Genomic DNA, 18,243 nt, shown 5'->3' with positions numbered 1-18,243 from the left:
GAACTACATATCTAGATAAGAAAGTAAACAGGCCTAGCTTTCTAACTAACACAGCAGGCATCTTATGTCTCTCCATATTCTTGGGAGCAAAACAAAATGGGGAACTCAGTGAAGCAAACAAAGGGAGTCACTGCTTCTTTTAGGTTCTCCTGGCACACACTAAACTCTTTGTCATCTTTAAATAGCCTTTGCCACTCTATTTATACATGGTTCTTTTTTAAAAAAAGAGCTAAGGTACAGTACTGACATTGACCCATGGATAAATTGATACCGTTTGTTTGGATCATTTTTAAAACTAATATTTATAAATCTATACATAAGCAGGAGCCCCCGATGGCACAGTGGGTTAGACCACTGAGCTGCTGAACTTGCTGATCGAAAGGTCACAGGTTCGAATCCAGGGAGCAGCACGAGCTCCCGCTGTTTGCCCCAGCTTTTGCCAGCCTAGCAGTTCGAAAACATACAAATGTGAGTAGATCAATTGGTACTGCTCTGGCAGGAAGGTAACAGCACTCCATGAAGTCATGCTGGCTACATGACCTTGGAGGTGTCTATGGACAATGTCGGCTCTTCAGCTTAGAAATGGATATGAGCACCAACCCTCAGAGTTGGGCATGACTGGACTTAATGTCAGGGGAAAATGTTTACCTTTACCTCTACATAAGCATTTGTGTTCATTTATTTATTTACTGTATTTATACCCCGCACTTGTCACCCCGAAGTGGACTCAGAGCAGCCTTATGAAAGGCAACAATTTGATGCCATATCAAACAGACATATAATAAAATAAACATATACATTGAAAACATAAAACTTAAAAGCAATATAAATGTTAAAACTCATTCTTAAAAACCACACAATCTGAAAATTATTGTCACGGAGTCATGCTAATCATCATTGCATATATTCCATCTTTACTTTTTCTCTGCATTACTGGTCAAAGGCTTGGGTCATGTTTTTAATTTTTTTCTGGAGGTCAGGAGGGAGGGGGCTGACCTGATTTTGCTGGGGAGAGAGTTCCATAGCCAAGAGGCCACCACTGAGAAGACCCTGTATATCCAATAACTTATATTGTAATATTTACACATCTGAAAACTTCGCTCAACTTATATTTCCTTAGCCAAAGTATTCATTATAACTTGTGTTTTTGAGTAAAAATATCATTGCACATTTACTTTTTGTGTCTTTACAGACGACTGTATTTTCAGTTTGACTCCAGATCCAAAAGCCAAAGTGTATCTAGAGACCCCTGACTGGTTGAAAGGCTTCCCTGCTCATAAATCAGTGTATTGGAACATTAGTGTCCCACGAAAACGAGTTGGACAGCTAGATTTCTTAAGTGAAAAGATGGGAGTAACTTGTGTTGAAAACCGGGCTCATATTTATATTAGAGAACACAATCCAGAGGCAAAAGAAATTGTATGTCGTGATGATGAGAAACTGCCAAGAGCTTTAGAAATCCGTGACCACTTCTGGGTAAACATCACTAACTGTAAACCGATTGCCGGGAAGCTGCTGAGTATGCAATTCATGGTGACACTTGTTGAGAAAAACACAGGTGAGTGTTATATTTTGTTTCCGCCTTCAAAGATCTCTGTAACTCCCTGTAACATTAGCTTTTCAGTTCTGTCTTCATCCTTATGAATCTACTGTGATGCACTCCATTTGTGCTATGGAGATGAACCCTAGGGAAAGCAGAGTCTACCATATAGTGTGGAACTGCAGATCCCACAGTCTTGGATGATACGTGTTTTCTAAACCCATTTCAGACCAGGATGCAAATTGAGATTTCTAGTGTTGCCTTAGTGGATGATCTTCATTGATAGTGGAAGTGTGTCCTGCTGAAGCTTTTTGGACCGCTGAGCAGTGTTTGGTGCCCTTAACCATGGTATTCTTTTGGAATGACTGGAGGGAAGGCTTACGTGATACACTGGAGAACATTTAGTCGTCCAGGACTAGGATGATAAGTGTTATGTAGAAAACCATTTTTCTGTTGGAGTTCAACCTGTGATTGTGTTTCAGGATCAGGGTGGTTTGGATGTGGGCAATGATGTAAATGAGGTTCAAGATGGCAATGGTGTGATCAGTGATATTGATGCAGAGAATGACAGAGAGGCACCTGTTCCAAGTGTAATTTCTCATGAGAATGTTCCTACAGGGTATAGCGGTTTACTCCCTGAATTGCTTCTAGAGCGTTCCCAGGATTTGGGGCTTAAAAACAACTCGGCACCTGTGGAGACTAATGAGCATAGAGATAGCCAGGCGGATATTAGTAAAAACAGATAGGCCGAGCAAGGCCTTCAGAGTTCTGCCAGGCTTCAACACAAACAGATAAGGGCCATTAAAGGTAAGTGAACCCAGTTTCTTGAGTGCTTGGAAAGATTTTAAAGTTTCAAGTATGGAAAATATTACCAGATGAAGCATCGTTTAGAATCCTGCTAAATTCTTGTCCTCGTCTCATAGAAGCCTTGCTTGGAAGATTCATGCTTAAAGATTTCTTGTTTCCTATTTGGTTTTTTATCTCTTGTGATTACCTGCTCAGGCCTTGGATCAACGTTTCCTGGTTCTTTGGGGGTTTTTTTAGAGACTTGTGGACTTTGCTTTTGGACATTGCTGAACTCTACTTTGGACTAATTTGATCCTGCTTATCTTTTCATCTAATTGGATTCATCTATCCCAGTGGTTCTCAACCTTCCTAATGCCGTGACCCCTTAATACAGTCCCTCATGTTGTGGTGACCCCCAACCATAACATTGTTTTTGTTGCTACTTCATAACTGTGGTTTTGCTACTGTTATAAATCATAACTAAATATTGGATATGCAAGATGTATTTTCATTCACTGGGCCAAACTGGGCACAAATACCCAATGCACCCACATGTAAATGCTAGTGGGGTCGGGGAGGATTTATTTTGTAATTTGGGAGTTGTAGTTTCTGGGATTTATAGTTCACCTATAATCAAAGAGCATTCTGAACTCCACCAGCGATGGATTTGAACCTAATTTGCCACACAGAACTCCCATGACCAACGGAAAACACTGGAAGGGTTTGGTGGGTATTGACCTTGAGTTTGGGAGTGGTAGTTCACCTATATCCAGAGAGCACTGTGGACTCACACAGTGGTGGATCTGGACCAAACTTGGCACGAATACTCAATATGCGCAAATGTGAACACTGGTGGAACCTGGGGAAAATAGACCTTGACTTTTGGGAGTTGTAGTTGCTGGGATTTATAGTTCATTACAATCAAAGAACATTCTGAACTCCACCAACTATAGAATTGGCTCAAACTTCCCACATGGAATCCAGATGACCATCAGAAAATACTGTTTTCTGATGGTCTTTGGCGACCCCTCTGACACCCCTTCGCGACCCCCTCAGGGGTCCCGACCCCCAGGTTGAGAAACACTGATCTATCCCCTTAAAATGCCTTTTCTATTTTGCTACTTTTACTTATTTTCAATAAAATGATTGTTTTCCCCTACTCAACGTGTGGTGTTTTAAAGTCAGAGGGTTATTCCTGTTCTGGAGTGCAACATTTTCAGCCATGCTCTAGACCAGAGCTTTACTAATAGTGTGTTGCAACACGTTAGTGTGTTGACTGCAGTGTGTAGCTGTAACCTCTGAGTCTATGTGAAATAAACAATAAATAATATTTTAAATATATATATAAATGAAAGGATTTCATGAGCTATGTTGCATCCCTATACGTTTCATTATTACAATTTAAATATGTGTCTGTATCTCTTATAAGTGGTTGGTTTAACCTCAGGTTTGCTAGTATCATGACTGTGTCATGAAATGATGCATATCTAAAAAATGTGTCACCAACATGAATTGTTTGGAAAGCTCTGCCCTAGACTGTGGAATGACTAACTGGAAGAAACTCAATAATTGGCTATGCTATCTGAATTTTAAATAGCACTAAAGTCTCTTCTGGTTAGCCTATTCAGATTATTTATAAATTATGAGTTTTAAAGTTTGTATTGCATTTTTAAATATGCATTGTTCTATACGCTCTTTATATATGTATTTTTAAACTGGTGTTACCCATCCAACCAATTATATTTTGATCTGTTGTTGTTCTTTGCCTCAATCCATTCCTGTTGTTGTTGCTGTTGCTGCCACCTTTCACTGTGCTATGCTGGCTGGAATGACTTTGCAGCCCTACAATTTTAAAAAGGACTACACATTTCACATTTGACTTTGATTATTTTATTTCAGTTGGCTTTTGCCATCCCATTAAGGAAATTGTAGGGAAAGGACTTTTAAAATAGGATTGCCATTCCGGTTGGAGAAAAGGACTTTTCAGAAGGGTGTCGTACTGTTTTAAATCTTACCGTTTTTAATTTTTTTAAAACTTACTGTTTTTAATTTTAATTTTTTAATCCATTATATATTGCTTTAATATTGTTAGTATTGTGTGCCTTTAAAGTTGCTTTGATTTATGGTAGCTCTAAGGCAGTCCTATCAGAGAGTAATCTCAGGCTGAGATTATGTGACTCATCCAAGGTCTTTTCAGGGATTTCCAAGGTCTTTAAGGGGTCGAGCTGATAATCAAACTCTAGTGTCCAGAATTTTATTCCAATAATCAAATCATTGCACCACATCGCCACTCCATATTGCTAATAATTTCATTCCATTTTACTGCTGCTTTTTTTCTGCATTTTGAACTATATTGTACTTTATTTAATTTGCAAGTAGCAGTAAAAGGTTAGTTTTGGGAGAAAGAGGAATATATATATATATATATATATATATATATATATTTGTGTGTGTGTGTGTGTGTGTGTGAAGTTTAAAATAACAAAAACAACATCAAGAATTAAACAGTAATCCAGGATCAAGTTGTTCAGAATTAGGGGAAACATTATTGCTGGAAGTCTTTGTGATTTCCTTTCAGCTTAGAAAAAATAATTGCTTAGGATACAACTTAGGTATCAGTTTGCATGCAGTGGGATTGTAAAAGGTCTTTTGAACTTCCAAATGCTAAAATTTAATAAACAATACCTTAGGAAAAGTAAATGTTTCCCCTTTGACATCAAGTCTAGTTGAGTCCAACTCTGAGGGGTGGTGCGCATCTCCATTTCTAAGCTGAAGAGCTGGCACTGTCTGTAAATACCACCGTGGTCATGTGGTCGGCATTACTGCATGGAGTGCCATTGCCTTCTCACTGGAGCAGTACCTATTTATCTACTCACATTTGCATGTTTTCGAATTGCTAGGTTGGCAGAAGCTGGGGCTATCAATGGGAGCTCACCCCGTCCCATGGATTCAAACCACTGACCTTCCAGTCAGCAAGTTCAGCAGCTCAGCGGTTTAACTCGTTGCGCCACCACAGCCTCCAAACAATAGCTTGTATATATAAAATATTTAATCCTGCCAAAAGTATATAAAATTTCTTGGGTTAAAACAAGTCAACAATAACAAATACTGAAAAGTGACCAAAAATCACCCAACATCAATCAGTTGAATGATGATGTGTATAAAATTATAGTGACTTGGTAGTGAACAAATATGTTAGCAAAGTGTATTCTACAAATGGAATATGACTACCAAAAAGAAACCCATTTCTGACCACCATTGGCCTAACTGTGCCTCAGTCGGAAGCAGGGTTTGGAAAACCTACATTTTGGATTACACATTCTAGCGTCTCCCAGCTGTCATGGTTCCTGACCATGCTGGCTAGGGGAATGTGGGAGATGTAGGCCAAAAAAGTAATTTCTTGCTTGGTACATAGGCGTGCAATGTTACTGTCATCTGTATGCTATATATAGCTGCCTTGAATCCCATTTTAAGAAAAAGGCAGGATACATTGCTCATCATTGGCAGTGCTGGCTAGAGCTGCTGGGACTCACAGTCCAAAAGCAACTGGAGGGCTACCTGAGTCTTCCGTTTGACATAAGACTTCAGTGTCAGAGAAAACAGTATAGCTTCATGGAAGTTGCTGTAAAGTTTGTTTTAAAAGGCAGAAGCAGCTGTACTGAACCTGGTTCTTTTTAAGATGAATTATATCAATTAAACAAGATGGTTATAAAGCCACATAGAAGCTATATTATTTCTACAAATACAGTACCTCATTTGGAAGTCAGTTAGGAAGGGTGTATCAAAATATGCTGATGATTCATATTTCCATTGCACGTATCTGCAAGTAAGCATGGTTTTAAGGATGACTATCTAACCACTGTATCCTTGTAAAGGGCGAAATTCTTGCGCAAGTCCATTCTTTAGTTGCAGGATTTATGACACTCCCCACTATCTCTCTCTCTTCCCCATTACTTCTTCCCATTTCCTTCACTCTACTTCATCAGCCAATTTTTAACCATTGGAAAGATATTTTCTGAAATTCTTCTAGTGGAGAAATGTGTCTTGTCTTTACCTGTATGTAGGGAGTGTGTGTGTTTGTTTTTTAAAATAAATTTGATTTCCTCCCACCAAATGTAACACACACGACATGAAAATCTGCCCTTCCAGCTTCTTAAAAAGCTCTTTTGTATCTCTCCCTTTAAAACAGTGGTTCTCAACCTGTGGTACATAGACCACCAGTGGTCTGCAAGAATGAAAATATGGTCTTCAGCCTCCCCATTACTATACTATTGGCCCAGCACCATGTGGCAATGAGAGTGACTGGTCTCACGAAACTCTCTTATAGTGCAGAGGCAACAGGGATATCAGGAGGGGAGAGGCTGACTACCCACATCAGCGATAGATGATTAAATATGGTTTTATGTGGACAATCAGATGGTGACTTCTGGATGGCATATGTTCTGTACCAGAAACAAGAGCTAATGTAATCTATCCAATGCAATTTTCTGAATCAGCACCTCAAATAACCAAACTTAAAGTTGACCAAAAACTGATTCATAACCATTTTAGTACTAATGTTGGAGAGTGGTCCCTGGTCAAAGTGGTCATAGAATCCTAGAGTTGGAAGAGACCTCATGGAGCATCCAGTCCAACCCCCTGCCAAAAAGCAGGAAAATTGCATTCAAAGCACCCCCCCCCCCCCCCCCGACAGATGGCCATCGAGCCTCTGTTTAAAAGCTTCCAAAGAAGGTGTCTCCACCACACTCCACAGCTGAACAGCTCTCACAGTCTGGAAGTTCTTCCTAATGTTCAGATGGAATCTCCTTTCTTGTTGTTTGAAGCCATTGTTCTATGTCATAGTCTCCAGGTCAGCAGAAAACAAACTTACTCCCTCCTCCCTATGACTTCCTCTCACATATTTATACATGGCTATCATGTCTCCTCTCAGCCTTCTTTTCTTCAGGCTAAACATACCCAGCTCTTTAAGCTGCTCCTCATAGAGCTTGTTCTCCAGACTCTTGATAATTTTAGTTGCCCTCCTCTGGACACATTCCAGCTTGTCAATATCTCTCTTCAATTGTGGTCAAGTAGTCCCTGGTCAAAAAAAGGTTTGGGAACCACTGCTTTAAAATAAGTAATTGACTGACCTTCGATTCAGTGTGTGTGTGTGGGTGTCTATGACCGTAGCATTTTTTATAAGTAGAGAAGTGAGATATAGCTGCTGCATAGAGAGCAATCATGGTGCAATGTCTGAGCACCGAAGTTTAACTCCCGTCTCAGGCATGGGAGCCCATTGAGTGACCTAAGGCAAATCACAATCTCTCAAACTCAGAGAAAGACAAAGGAATATCCCCTCTGAACGAATCTTGCAAGGGAAACCCTGTGATCATTTCCTCTTAGGCTGCTCTAAAGAGACCATCACACTAGAGAGAAAAATCCACTTAAAATCTGGTTTCTGCCTCCTGCAGAATTGTGGGGTTTGTAGTTGAGGGGAGAGCCTTTAACAGCCTCACTAAACTACAAACCCCAGAATTCTGCAGGAGGCAGAAACCGGATTTTAAGTGGATTTTTTCTCTAGTGTGATGAAGTAGCAAGTCAGAAATCACTTGAAGGCGCACAACAACAGTTCATCATATATCCACGATGAGCAGCCTTTTATTGTTTCTCACTGAGTGTCTCTCTCCCTTTATCTTTCCACAGCTCTGCCGATCATAATTGGTGCAGTGGTTGGTGTGATAGCAGTCCTAGCTGTTATTGGGCTTATCATATTCTGCATGAAGAAGAAAAAGAAGTGAGTTCACTTTATTCTCAAGGCGTTTCTTAACAGAATAAAATATATTTCAGCTTTTTTCCTAGAGGAAGCTCTGTGTTGTAGTAGAGATTTGCTGGCCAGAAGCAAATGAACTGTGAATAGCCTGCCTTTCTGGAAAGAATCCAAATCAAGCTTTGCCCTCCTTCTGATTGTTTTTTATTTTTATGCATTTGTTAAATGTTTATATTCAGTCCTATCTCTTGAGATCTCAGGATCACCTACATGTGAAATGGGTATAAACAACAGCAATGCAATCAAAAGCAATAAAATGATTAAACTTATTGAATCCATTAATGGGTTAAAACAGGGTTAAAACTACCTCTGAGGATGCTTGCCATAGATGCAGGCGAAACGTCAGGAGAGAATGCCTCTAGACCATGGCCATATAGCCCGAAAAAACCTACAACAACCCAGTGATTCCGGCCATGAAAGCCTTCGACAATACATTGATTTAAAACAGTTTAAAACTGCAGGCAGAATTGCATTTGGGAGTAGATTAGATCTGCAGAATAGATAAAGTGAAATTCATAGTCTCGGTTCTCTTAATATAGGCTGGTTGGATATTAAGTGTCGGGCACAATTTGAATATTATAACATTTCCTGTCTTGGTTCTTGTGGGTTTTTTCGGGCTATATGGCCATGTTCTAGAGGCATTTCTCCTGACGTTTCGCCTGCATCTATGGCAGGCTTCCTCAGAGGTCATGGTGGAGGACCTCAGAGGACCTCTGAGGAAGCCTGCCATAGATGCAGGTGAAACGTCAGGAGAAATGCCTCTAGAACATGGCCATATAGCCCGAAAAAACCCACAAGAACTGAGTGATTCCGGCCATGAAAGCCTTCGACATTTCCTGTCTTGCTTTGCCATCTCTGAGTTGAGGTGTAAATTAAGCTTGGAAGAAGTGTATGATAAAGGAACAACACAAATCTGTATCTTGCCATTATATCTCAATGAGCCTGTTTTGGCTCAACATGGGGAGGCAAAGAGTTAAAATAACACCAGTCAAACAAGAGCCATTGTCTCTGGATCTCAATCTTGCTTTGAATCCCCTGATGTCCATGAAACTAGTTATGTCTACTTCCACTTTGGGCGCTGCCAGTTCGGAAAAGCTACAATTTAGCTACAGCTACATCTCTTTAAAATCAGTCAAAAATAAAATATTTTCAATTTTTTTTAAAAAAAAAAATCCAGTGGACTGAGAAACCGACTAGAGGAGTGTTAGCTTCTATGTGAAGCTAAAGGAGAAAAGGTCCTTATTTGTCAACAATTGAATACCAAAGTACATAATTTAATCTCGGCCAGCATTGAATTGTTGCCGATTGTAAGGCTGATCTGAGTCCCCTTCGAGGTTGAGAGGAGCGGGATCTAAATATAGTAAATAAATAAATAAAAATAAATAAAAATAAATTCTCTTCTTCCTCTCCATGACTTTTCTGGTCCTCTCAATGATTGCATTCTTCAAAAGATATTTTGTTCGGGAGTGTTCAGAATATGAATGTTTTGCAATAATGTTTCAAACTTATGTCTTTCAAAAATGATTCCATGTTACAGGTTTCATTTCTCATGGTCCATCTAAGAGAGAGGCAAATTGGTACAATTAAAATTCAGTAGAGGGTGCCAACAGAACCTGAGTGGTTTCTATGGCAGTCCGTGTTGGAAATAGCAACCTTATTCAAGCCTTCACTAGTAATTTGTTTGTATATAATTCAGATTGCTTACTGTATTGTATATGTGTTTAGTGGTATGCAGTTTTTCTTAACTCTTATGTTATGGGAGGGGCTGCAGACAATGTGACCAGGTCTGGGACTCTTCAGGTTTCAGACTCCATTTTAGAAACAATATGCTTTTAGAAGTCAGTAGAAACAGAATGCTTTAAAAGACCATATTAGACTGTCAGTCCAGAGAGATGCTTTAGACCAGGGATCCTCAAACTTTTTAAACAGAGGGCCAGGTCACAGTCCTTCAAACTGTTGGAGGGCCGGATTATAATTTGAAAAAAAAAACATGAATGAATTCCTATGCACACTGCACATATCTTATTTGTAGTGCAAAAAAACACTTAAAATAATACAATAATTAAAATGAAGAACAATTTTAACAAATATGGCAGTCTTTAGGAAGAACTTGAAGACCTGGCTATTCCGATGTGCCTTTCCAGAATAGGACAACCCCCAGCACTATGTCCCCAGAAGCACCTTATTTGAGTTTAAGACTCTCTGCACATTGCACTTGCCCAGAATTCCAACATACCACCGCTCACACCCAGCACTTTTTTAATCTGTACCCATCAATGGCACCGCCCTGGTTTTATTGCGTAATAGTGTAATGTTTTGTTATTGCTTATGTTTTTAATTTGCTTTGTATCGTGTTGTTATTGTTGCTGTTGTTGTGTTGAGGCCTTGGCCTTTGTAAGCCGCATCAAGTCCTTCGGGAGATGCTAGCGGGGTACAAATAAAGTTTAATAATAATAATAATAATAATAATAAACTTATTAGTATTTCAATGGGAAGTGCGGGCCTGATTTTGCCTGATGAGATAGGATTGTTGTTGTTGTTGTTGTGCGCTTTCAAGTCGTTTCAGTCTTAGGTTGACCTTGAGCAAGGGCCGGGTAAATGACCTTAGAGGGCCGTATTCGGCCCTCGGGCCTTAGTTTGAGGACCCCTGCTTTAGACTATGGACTGTTGATTATAAGAAAGATGTCACAGAGAAACTACTTAAAATCCTATTTGTAACTGGATTGATAAGACATATATCTGTATGTTGAATACATGAAGCTTGTGAGTGAACAATCTATGTTATTTTATCAAAGACAACTTTATTTTTTGGTCTCTTGAAAGCATGATTTTAAACCAAGAAGTTTTAGGGGAGATGTCTTTTGGGCAACTGAAAGAACTTTTCAGAAACTCTATTATACGTTTTTTGTGCATTGGCGTATCTTTGCCCCTAACCGTTCAAAGAGATATCTAGGTATATCGGTTTAACAGCTGATAAATCTAATTGCCTTGCATGATAACTAGTGGATATTTACTACTAAGGAAAAGGCTGACCCAAGCAAGTTTTTAACTCAGAAAGGTCACACTTTCCCAAAAGCTTATAGAGATTGCCATTTTCCAAAAGTCCCATTATGGACTTGTTGACCCCCAGTTCAGACAAGTTTCCCTTTTCCCCTTATTGACATTTGAAATGGCCTTTGGAATGACCCAGTTGGCTGTGTGCACCACTGCCTCAGTCAGAATACAGTTGGAGCAGCAGACATGTCCGTATTTCTCAAGTCATGTTATGATGAAGTAGTTGTGACAATGTGTTTCATGTCTGTGGAGATCCATACTTCAAAAAGACCTGAGAAGTAAGATTTTAGGAGTTCTGAGTCACACTGGGTTTTGAGGTCTGTACATCTTGACCTTTTGAAATTATGCGAACTAGGCTACAAAGAATAGTTACTTATAGGAAGTTGCATCAGAGGAAACGCTTAAATTAGTGTATGATCTGACACAGGAACTTTTTCCTAACTGGCAACTGTTTTCACACAGTTCAGTTCCTTTGTGAAAAAAGAGTGAGACAACCATTGCTCTGAATGAGGGAAGTTAGGCTGAAGGTCAAACAAGCTCTGATGTGTCTGGCATTGCCTCTGTGGATGTGAGACTCCTGCCAATTTGGATTTGTCAGAGTCCAATCTATTGCAGTTAAGATGAGCAATGGGATTCACTTTTCCTCCCAGCTGTTTCAGGTGTTTTCTTTATTATTGCCTTTATAACTTATTAGATCCAAAAGACTATATTTTCCCCATTCAATGCCTGCAGTGATTCACTAGGGCTTAATTTAAAGCCTTAGTTTTGTGTACTTGTCTGTAGCTGCAAAACCAGTGAGTTTATCATATACTTGGCAGGTTAAAATGCACAGTCACATGATATCTAAAAATTGAAAGAAGGTACCATAAAAATGACACAGTCTAGTATTTACCTTATATGGTAGAAAGCTGTATTCATTCACCATAAACAGTCCTGATGGATTAATCAGTAACAGAACATGAACAAGTCTATCCAAAGGCAAGGGACTGATAAAGACAAAGCTTTGAAAATCCAAACCACAGCTCCAGGAAGTTCCCAGTCTGCTTGGGGAAAGACTATATTGAGAAATAGAGCATTATTATTCATTTGAAGTTGTAGTTACTCCCTATGTAAAATGCATATATATATTGGTCCGAGCTTGGGAATGAGTAAGTGGGAAACAAGATATCAAATTGCAGTTAGACCTTCATAATCTTGTATTCTGCACGTACAGATTCAGTCAACCTTGGTTCAAAAATATTTGAAAAATACTTTATGTAATCTATATAACCACAATAAAAACAATTAAAAAATATTTGAAAAATCCAAAAGCCAACCCTTAATTTTCCATTTCATATAAAGCATACTACATCATTGTATGTACTGGAACTTAGGCATCTAAGAGACCACGCTAAATAAATGCAACTCTTTTTTGCTTGGTCAGAATAGCGTAGCACACTTTGCAGATGCAGGCCATGAAATGGAAAATGTGTATGGATGTTTAAATGCAAAAGCAGCATATGTTTAATGTTTTTTCTGTCTTCTTTCTATTTTTCTCAGCGGGAAAAAGGAAGGGCCAACCCCAATGGTAGGCGTATATAATACCAATGTCAACACCCAATTACCCGGGCGAAAGGGACTGTTCAAGAAGGATCGGAAAAATAATGAGTCGCATATCTATGCAGTTATTGATGAATCCATGGTTTATGGACACCTGCTGGACACATCTACAATACCAGAAACTGCTGCGGTTGGGGTGTACCAGCCCTTTTCTGGCCCTATGAGTACCAAACCACCTTCCCCGCCTCCACTGAGGAAGGCATCCAAAGAGCCCAATATGGAGGAGTCTTCTTTCATGTTACTGACTGACAATGAGAACTATACTTTTACACACCGTTCAGCCAGGGAACCTCAGAGCAATGGCGATGTGAATGTCAGTGGAAATGTGGGCAGCAAGCCCTTGCTTGAAGACAATGGACAGGAAAATTCTGCATTATAACCTCTATGCCAATGACTTCTCAGGTTCAAAGAAGCAATCCAGTCTTGACAATTGACTGTGTGTGTGGTGTGTTTAAAAGGAGAACACCTCTGAAACAATATGTTCTTCTTTTTTTACCTTTGTTTTCATCTTTTTTCAGTCTTTTCAATGAACTTCCAGAGCTGAAATTGCCTTAGCACATTCCATAGGGATGTGTATTTTGAATATGGAAATCAACAGCAAAAAATGCATTTTCAGTCTTTGATTAAGAACAGACTTCTTTCAAAAAGTAAAGACGGGAGACCAGGTATTGTATATTAAAATGGAATTACAGATCAACACAATCAAAACACCAGTTGATTTCTTATCTATCTTGGCAAAGATTGGGTGTCATGGAGTTGAAGGAATACTTGTGCCAAAAAAAATTGTATCAGGAGGACCGCTCTCCTAACTGGAGCTCTGCCAAAAGAATGTTAGTTGTATTATTTATGGATTTTTATTTCGTAGTTCGTGTCCAAGGGTTGTATTCATTATTGAGTTAGTCATCTGCACAATTAAGCAGCAGTTTTAAAGGAAGAATGCTCTTTATCTACTTTCTGTCAGTTGTGCAGAATATGTACAATTAAGGGCATTCCATTTTTATTTTTCCTGCTAATTTTATATGGAAAGAATGTTGTGAATTTTTACTGGCTATTCTCAGTGGTGCTTTAAAAAATGTTGGGATAGTGCCAAGGATGTCATACAAAGAAATATATTATTCCAGCATTAAACCTCATCCGTATAAGAAATGGGTTGCCTTATGTTTGATTGTCAACCTATAGTATCAAAATGTGCTTTTAACAGGAGAAAAACACTCAGTGCCTTATAAAAATTCAATTCCACCAATCCTCAGCAAATATACAGAAAATACTGGATTCGACTTTCCATCAGCCTGGCCCAAGGCAAAGGATGATTTATTTATTATTATTTATTTACTGTATTTGTATACCACCTTTCTCAGCCAATTGGCGACTCAAGGCGGTTCCCAACAAATCAGTATACATAAAACATGATGGGTGTAGGTAGTAGTTTCTTAGCCATTTTCTGTAGATGTGAAATTTCCCACAAACTACATTGTAAAAATAAGATAATTTTGTGCTTATAAAAAAAAACAATAGTTAGGTCCTTGCCTCCAGATACAGAAACACTGTCAATGAAAACAATCATTCTGTTTGCAGGGATAATGCAGATATAATAATAATAATAATAATAATAATAATAATAATAATAATAATATTTATATCCTGCCACCATCTCTCATAGGGACTTGGGGAGGCTTACAAAATAGCACACAATGGTGCCATGCAACACATAAAATGCAATACATAACATATAAAATCAATAACACATTTACATAAAACCAGACATATAAAATTAACAAAAACAACCTCTATTAAATAAATTTAATAAATATGACTATAGCCATCAAAGCCCTAATTGGTACAAGTCAAACTCTGTATTCAAGTACTGCATCTTGGGCTATATGCATCATCAATGGCAATCTCCTCCCATGCCAGTGAGGCAATGAATCCATTCCAGACTTTTGCTAGCTTTAAAGGAACTATCCAAGGTGCTGAAGCTATTAATTAAAACCTGCAGTTGTTTGACTGCCTGATGGACATGGTAGCCATCCGGATTTGGTGGTACATACTTTATTTTGCAATAAACTCCATTTGAAGGGATTATTATGAATAAAACACTGGCATAATGATAATGATTGAATATAAATTTGGAAAGACTGGATTTTTATTAGCATTTTTTGCTTTTGATTGTGAAGAAATATTCTTACCAACTGCCATGCAAATGTTTCACTCAAAAATATTGAGCATCTTCTATTTTGTGGTGAAGTCTGTTCCCTGGGGCTTTCTGGAGGCTTCTTGGAATCAGCATTTCTTAATTGCACTTCACCATATAACAATTGCCTAAGAATTCCTTGCATAACCTCAGCAGCTGTTAAGCAAGGGATCGGTAGCACAGTGTGCCGGTGTGGTTTTTACAAGCAGAATTAGTGGCTAGAATCCAAATGTGTTAGGTGATACTCCACTGTATATGTGGTAGGGATGCAAATCCACTTCATTTACAGAAGCAGCCCTCTCCACGCTGTCTTGATCTTGAAAACTCAGGGAAATTTCGGAAGTCCCTTCTGCACAGCAATGAGCAGATGAAGCAAAATATTGCGATGCTAAGGCACAAATATACTTTTACAGCTATATTTATTGCCTGATCCAATTATCTTTGAGCTTCTGATTTATACATATATAACTTTGATGCTATTAGTAAAGTTTATATTGTTTACATTAAAATTTCAAATAATGGATTTATATAAAATAAATACTCCAAGAACCCTTTTACTAATTCTGCCTGTGGATATTATGGGAGTTTTAATCCTAAAAATACCTTTTCTGAGCACTGATATTACTTCTGCTCCATGCAGTTGGCTCTCTTCAGTTAAACTAGTAGTTCTCAGCCTGTGGGTCCCCGGGTGTTTTGGCCTACAACTCCCAGAAATCCCAGCCAGTTTACCAGCTGTTAGGATTTCTGGGAGTTGTAGGTCAAAACATCTGGGGACCACAGGTTGAAAGCTACTGAGTTAAACTGTAGAATCATATTTGGATGGTCTCATAGGGCTATTTTTATCATGTTTCTATTGCAAAATCTTTGTTGGAACTTGCATTTCAGCTTGACAATAATAAATACTTGTGCCAGCCCATGTTGGTCCATTTTAGTCTCCACTATCCAATATGGAGATAGGGATCAGCACCCAGAATATTTCCATTAAAATTTAGATTAAAACACAGAGTGTATTTCCAGTTCAACTGTCCTGGGAAAATCATTGGAGCTTTTGGTAAACATTAGGGTGTGATATTAATCTGTGCTGACTGTTTTCCTTTTTGAGGGTAACTGAAGCACGTGTATTCTTGCTTCAGATACCCTCAAAAAGGAAAACAGTGGCAGACATTCAGTTCCATTAAACATCTATGTGCAGATTGTGAAATTTGTAGAAGATTATGACTGTGTTTTCGAAAGTATAAACAGACTCTAAAACATTCTCTTTCTGGAATTGCATGGAAAATCATTTCCTGGCAACATCAATGAATGTTGTTTCACAGCAACAAGACAAACACTGCCTTTGGGCTAATGGGGTGGCTCCTGTAACTTTCATCCACCAGAACATTATGCAATACATTCAAATTGCTGGATTGTAATCTTTGTTCATTATTCCCATCCAATGTCTTATCTGGTTATTTTCTAGTCTTAACATTTTCTATTCTGTTCTCATAATTTATTCAGTGTATATATTTCTCTTTCATCTTTTAAAAAAGAAGTGTATAAAGTATTGCCTTAATGTAGAGATGCCTGTTGTAAATATGTGTGACACTTCTGTGTGTAATTGAAACCCTAATGTAGTCGGATAAGACTGTACATTTTTTAAGTTCCTCTGACATTATGTGTTTTATTTAATTTGCATTTTCTGGGTACAATGTAAAGGTACATCTTGATGCAAAATATAGCTGATGTATATATTTTTTAATGAAATAAATGATATTTACAGTCACAACCACTTGTCATGATTACAAGTAAGTTGAGCCACCTTTAAAATCCTGGTGATGGTAGTTTGGTTATTGCAAAAATGTAGGATCATTTCAGGTTATTTAATCAATAGATGGCCTGTTTGTTGAATCTTCCTTGCTCCTAGGAAACCTTGCTCATTGTTCCCTTTTTGTTCTTTTTCTGTTTATTCCATGCTCAGGAATGATGGGAGGTGTAGTCCAATATCTAATGAGGTTCTTCAGCCCTAACACGGGCTAGGTGTTGCTTAATAGTCTTCATACTCAAAGAAACAGAGACATTTGTTAATAGCATCAAGATTAGCCTTTTTCAGAATTTCTTTTAATAGTGTAAGGGGGAAAAAGAAGTAAGAAATGCCACTCCTTAGCTTCCATCACAGGCTTTCCAGAATCACCTTTCCACTTGTGATAAATTGGAAATAATGAAGTAGGAGTGTTCATTTTTTGTCATTCTTCCCAGAAGAAGAACAAAGGAGATGAAGCCTCCAATGTAGCTGTGATGTTTTCCATTGAGGGCATCCCAGGAAGACGTCAAGTTGCTGTGTTTGAATCTGTTGAAATTTTGAAAGCAAAGGACCTGTCTTCCAAAGCAAGTTTCCTGGGTTTTGAGGACCGAGCTTTTGTGGCATCCATCCAAGTACTAACCAGAGCTGCCCTGCATACTTTTCAAGGTCCAACAATATTTGATGCCTCTAGGGCAGTGGTTCCCAACCTGTGGTCCATGGACCACCAGTGGTTCACAAGAATGGAAATATGGTCTGCAGCCTCCCATTACTACACTGTTGCCTCAAAACCACGCAGCAAGTAGATCGATTGGTCTTGTGAAGCCTTCTTATAGTGCTGAGGCAATTAGGATGTTGGGAGGGGAGAGGCTGCCTACCCATGAAAGATTACTACCATCACATCAGCTCTAGATTATTAAATATGGTTTTCTGTGGGCGAGCAGATGGCAACTACTGAATGGCATATGTTCTGTATTGGAAACTAGAACTGATATGGTCTATCCAATGCCATTTACTGAATCAGCATCCCAAATAACCAAACTGAATCTAAAGTTGACCAAAAACTGATTTGTGACCCTTTTGGTGAGTCCCTAGTCCCTGGTCAAAGTAGTCCCTGTTCAAGTGGTCTCTGGTCAAGTGGTTCCTGGTCAAAGTGGTCCTTATACAAGTGATCCCTGGTCATAAAAAGTTGAGAATCACTGCTCTAGGGTCTTTAGGTACTTAAGAAATACATATATTGTACTTAATTTGCTATGGCTTCACAATTATTTTCTATTTTGTTAAATAGATATTAGGCTAGTTTGGTTCACAAACACTGTTTTCTCTTTGTACTTTGCTGGCAAATTACTTTGAAAACAAGATTGCCGCAAGTGCATTATTAAAGTTTTAATAACTGACTCCCTTTATCTCAGAACATGATGCTGTTTAAAACCAAGTACATAATTCTACAGGCAATGTGTGTGTTTAAAACAACCTAATTAGACTTTTAT

The 18,243-nt window shown here is 38.6% G+C and overlaps 1 protein-coding gene across 1 annotated transcript in view; it reads left to right on the top strand.

Moving 5' to 3' along the window:
• Positions 1–16,741, top strand: part of CDCP1 (CUB domain containing protein 1) — a 53,902-nt gene extending 37,161 nt beyond the window's left edge. The window contains exons 7-9 of the mRNA XM_060781781.2: positions 1,193–1,558; positions 8,009–8,099; positions 12,726–16,741. Of these exons, the coding sequence (XP_060637764.2) occupies positions 1,193–1,558; positions 8,009–8,099; positions 12,726–13,164 (896 nt within the window). The 3' untranslated portion in view covers positions 13,165–16,741. The remainder of the gene's footprint in view (positions 1–1,192; positions 1,559–8,008; positions 8,100–12,725) is intronic.
• Positions 16,742–18,243: the final 1,502 nt, after the last annotated feature.

The sequence above is a fragment of the Anolis sagrei genome, chromosome 6 (genome assembly GCF_037176765.1).
Source record: "Anolis sagrei isolate rAnoSag1 chromosome 6, rAnoSag1.mat, whole genome shotgun sequence".
NCBI classification, from domain to species: domain Eukaryota; kingdom Metazoa; phylum Chordata; class Lepidosauria; order Squamata; family Dactyloidae; genus Anolis; species Anolis sagrei.
The sequence above is the reverse complement of the archived record's forward strand: the minus strand, read 5'-3'. Positions and strand labels throughout refer to the sequence as shown.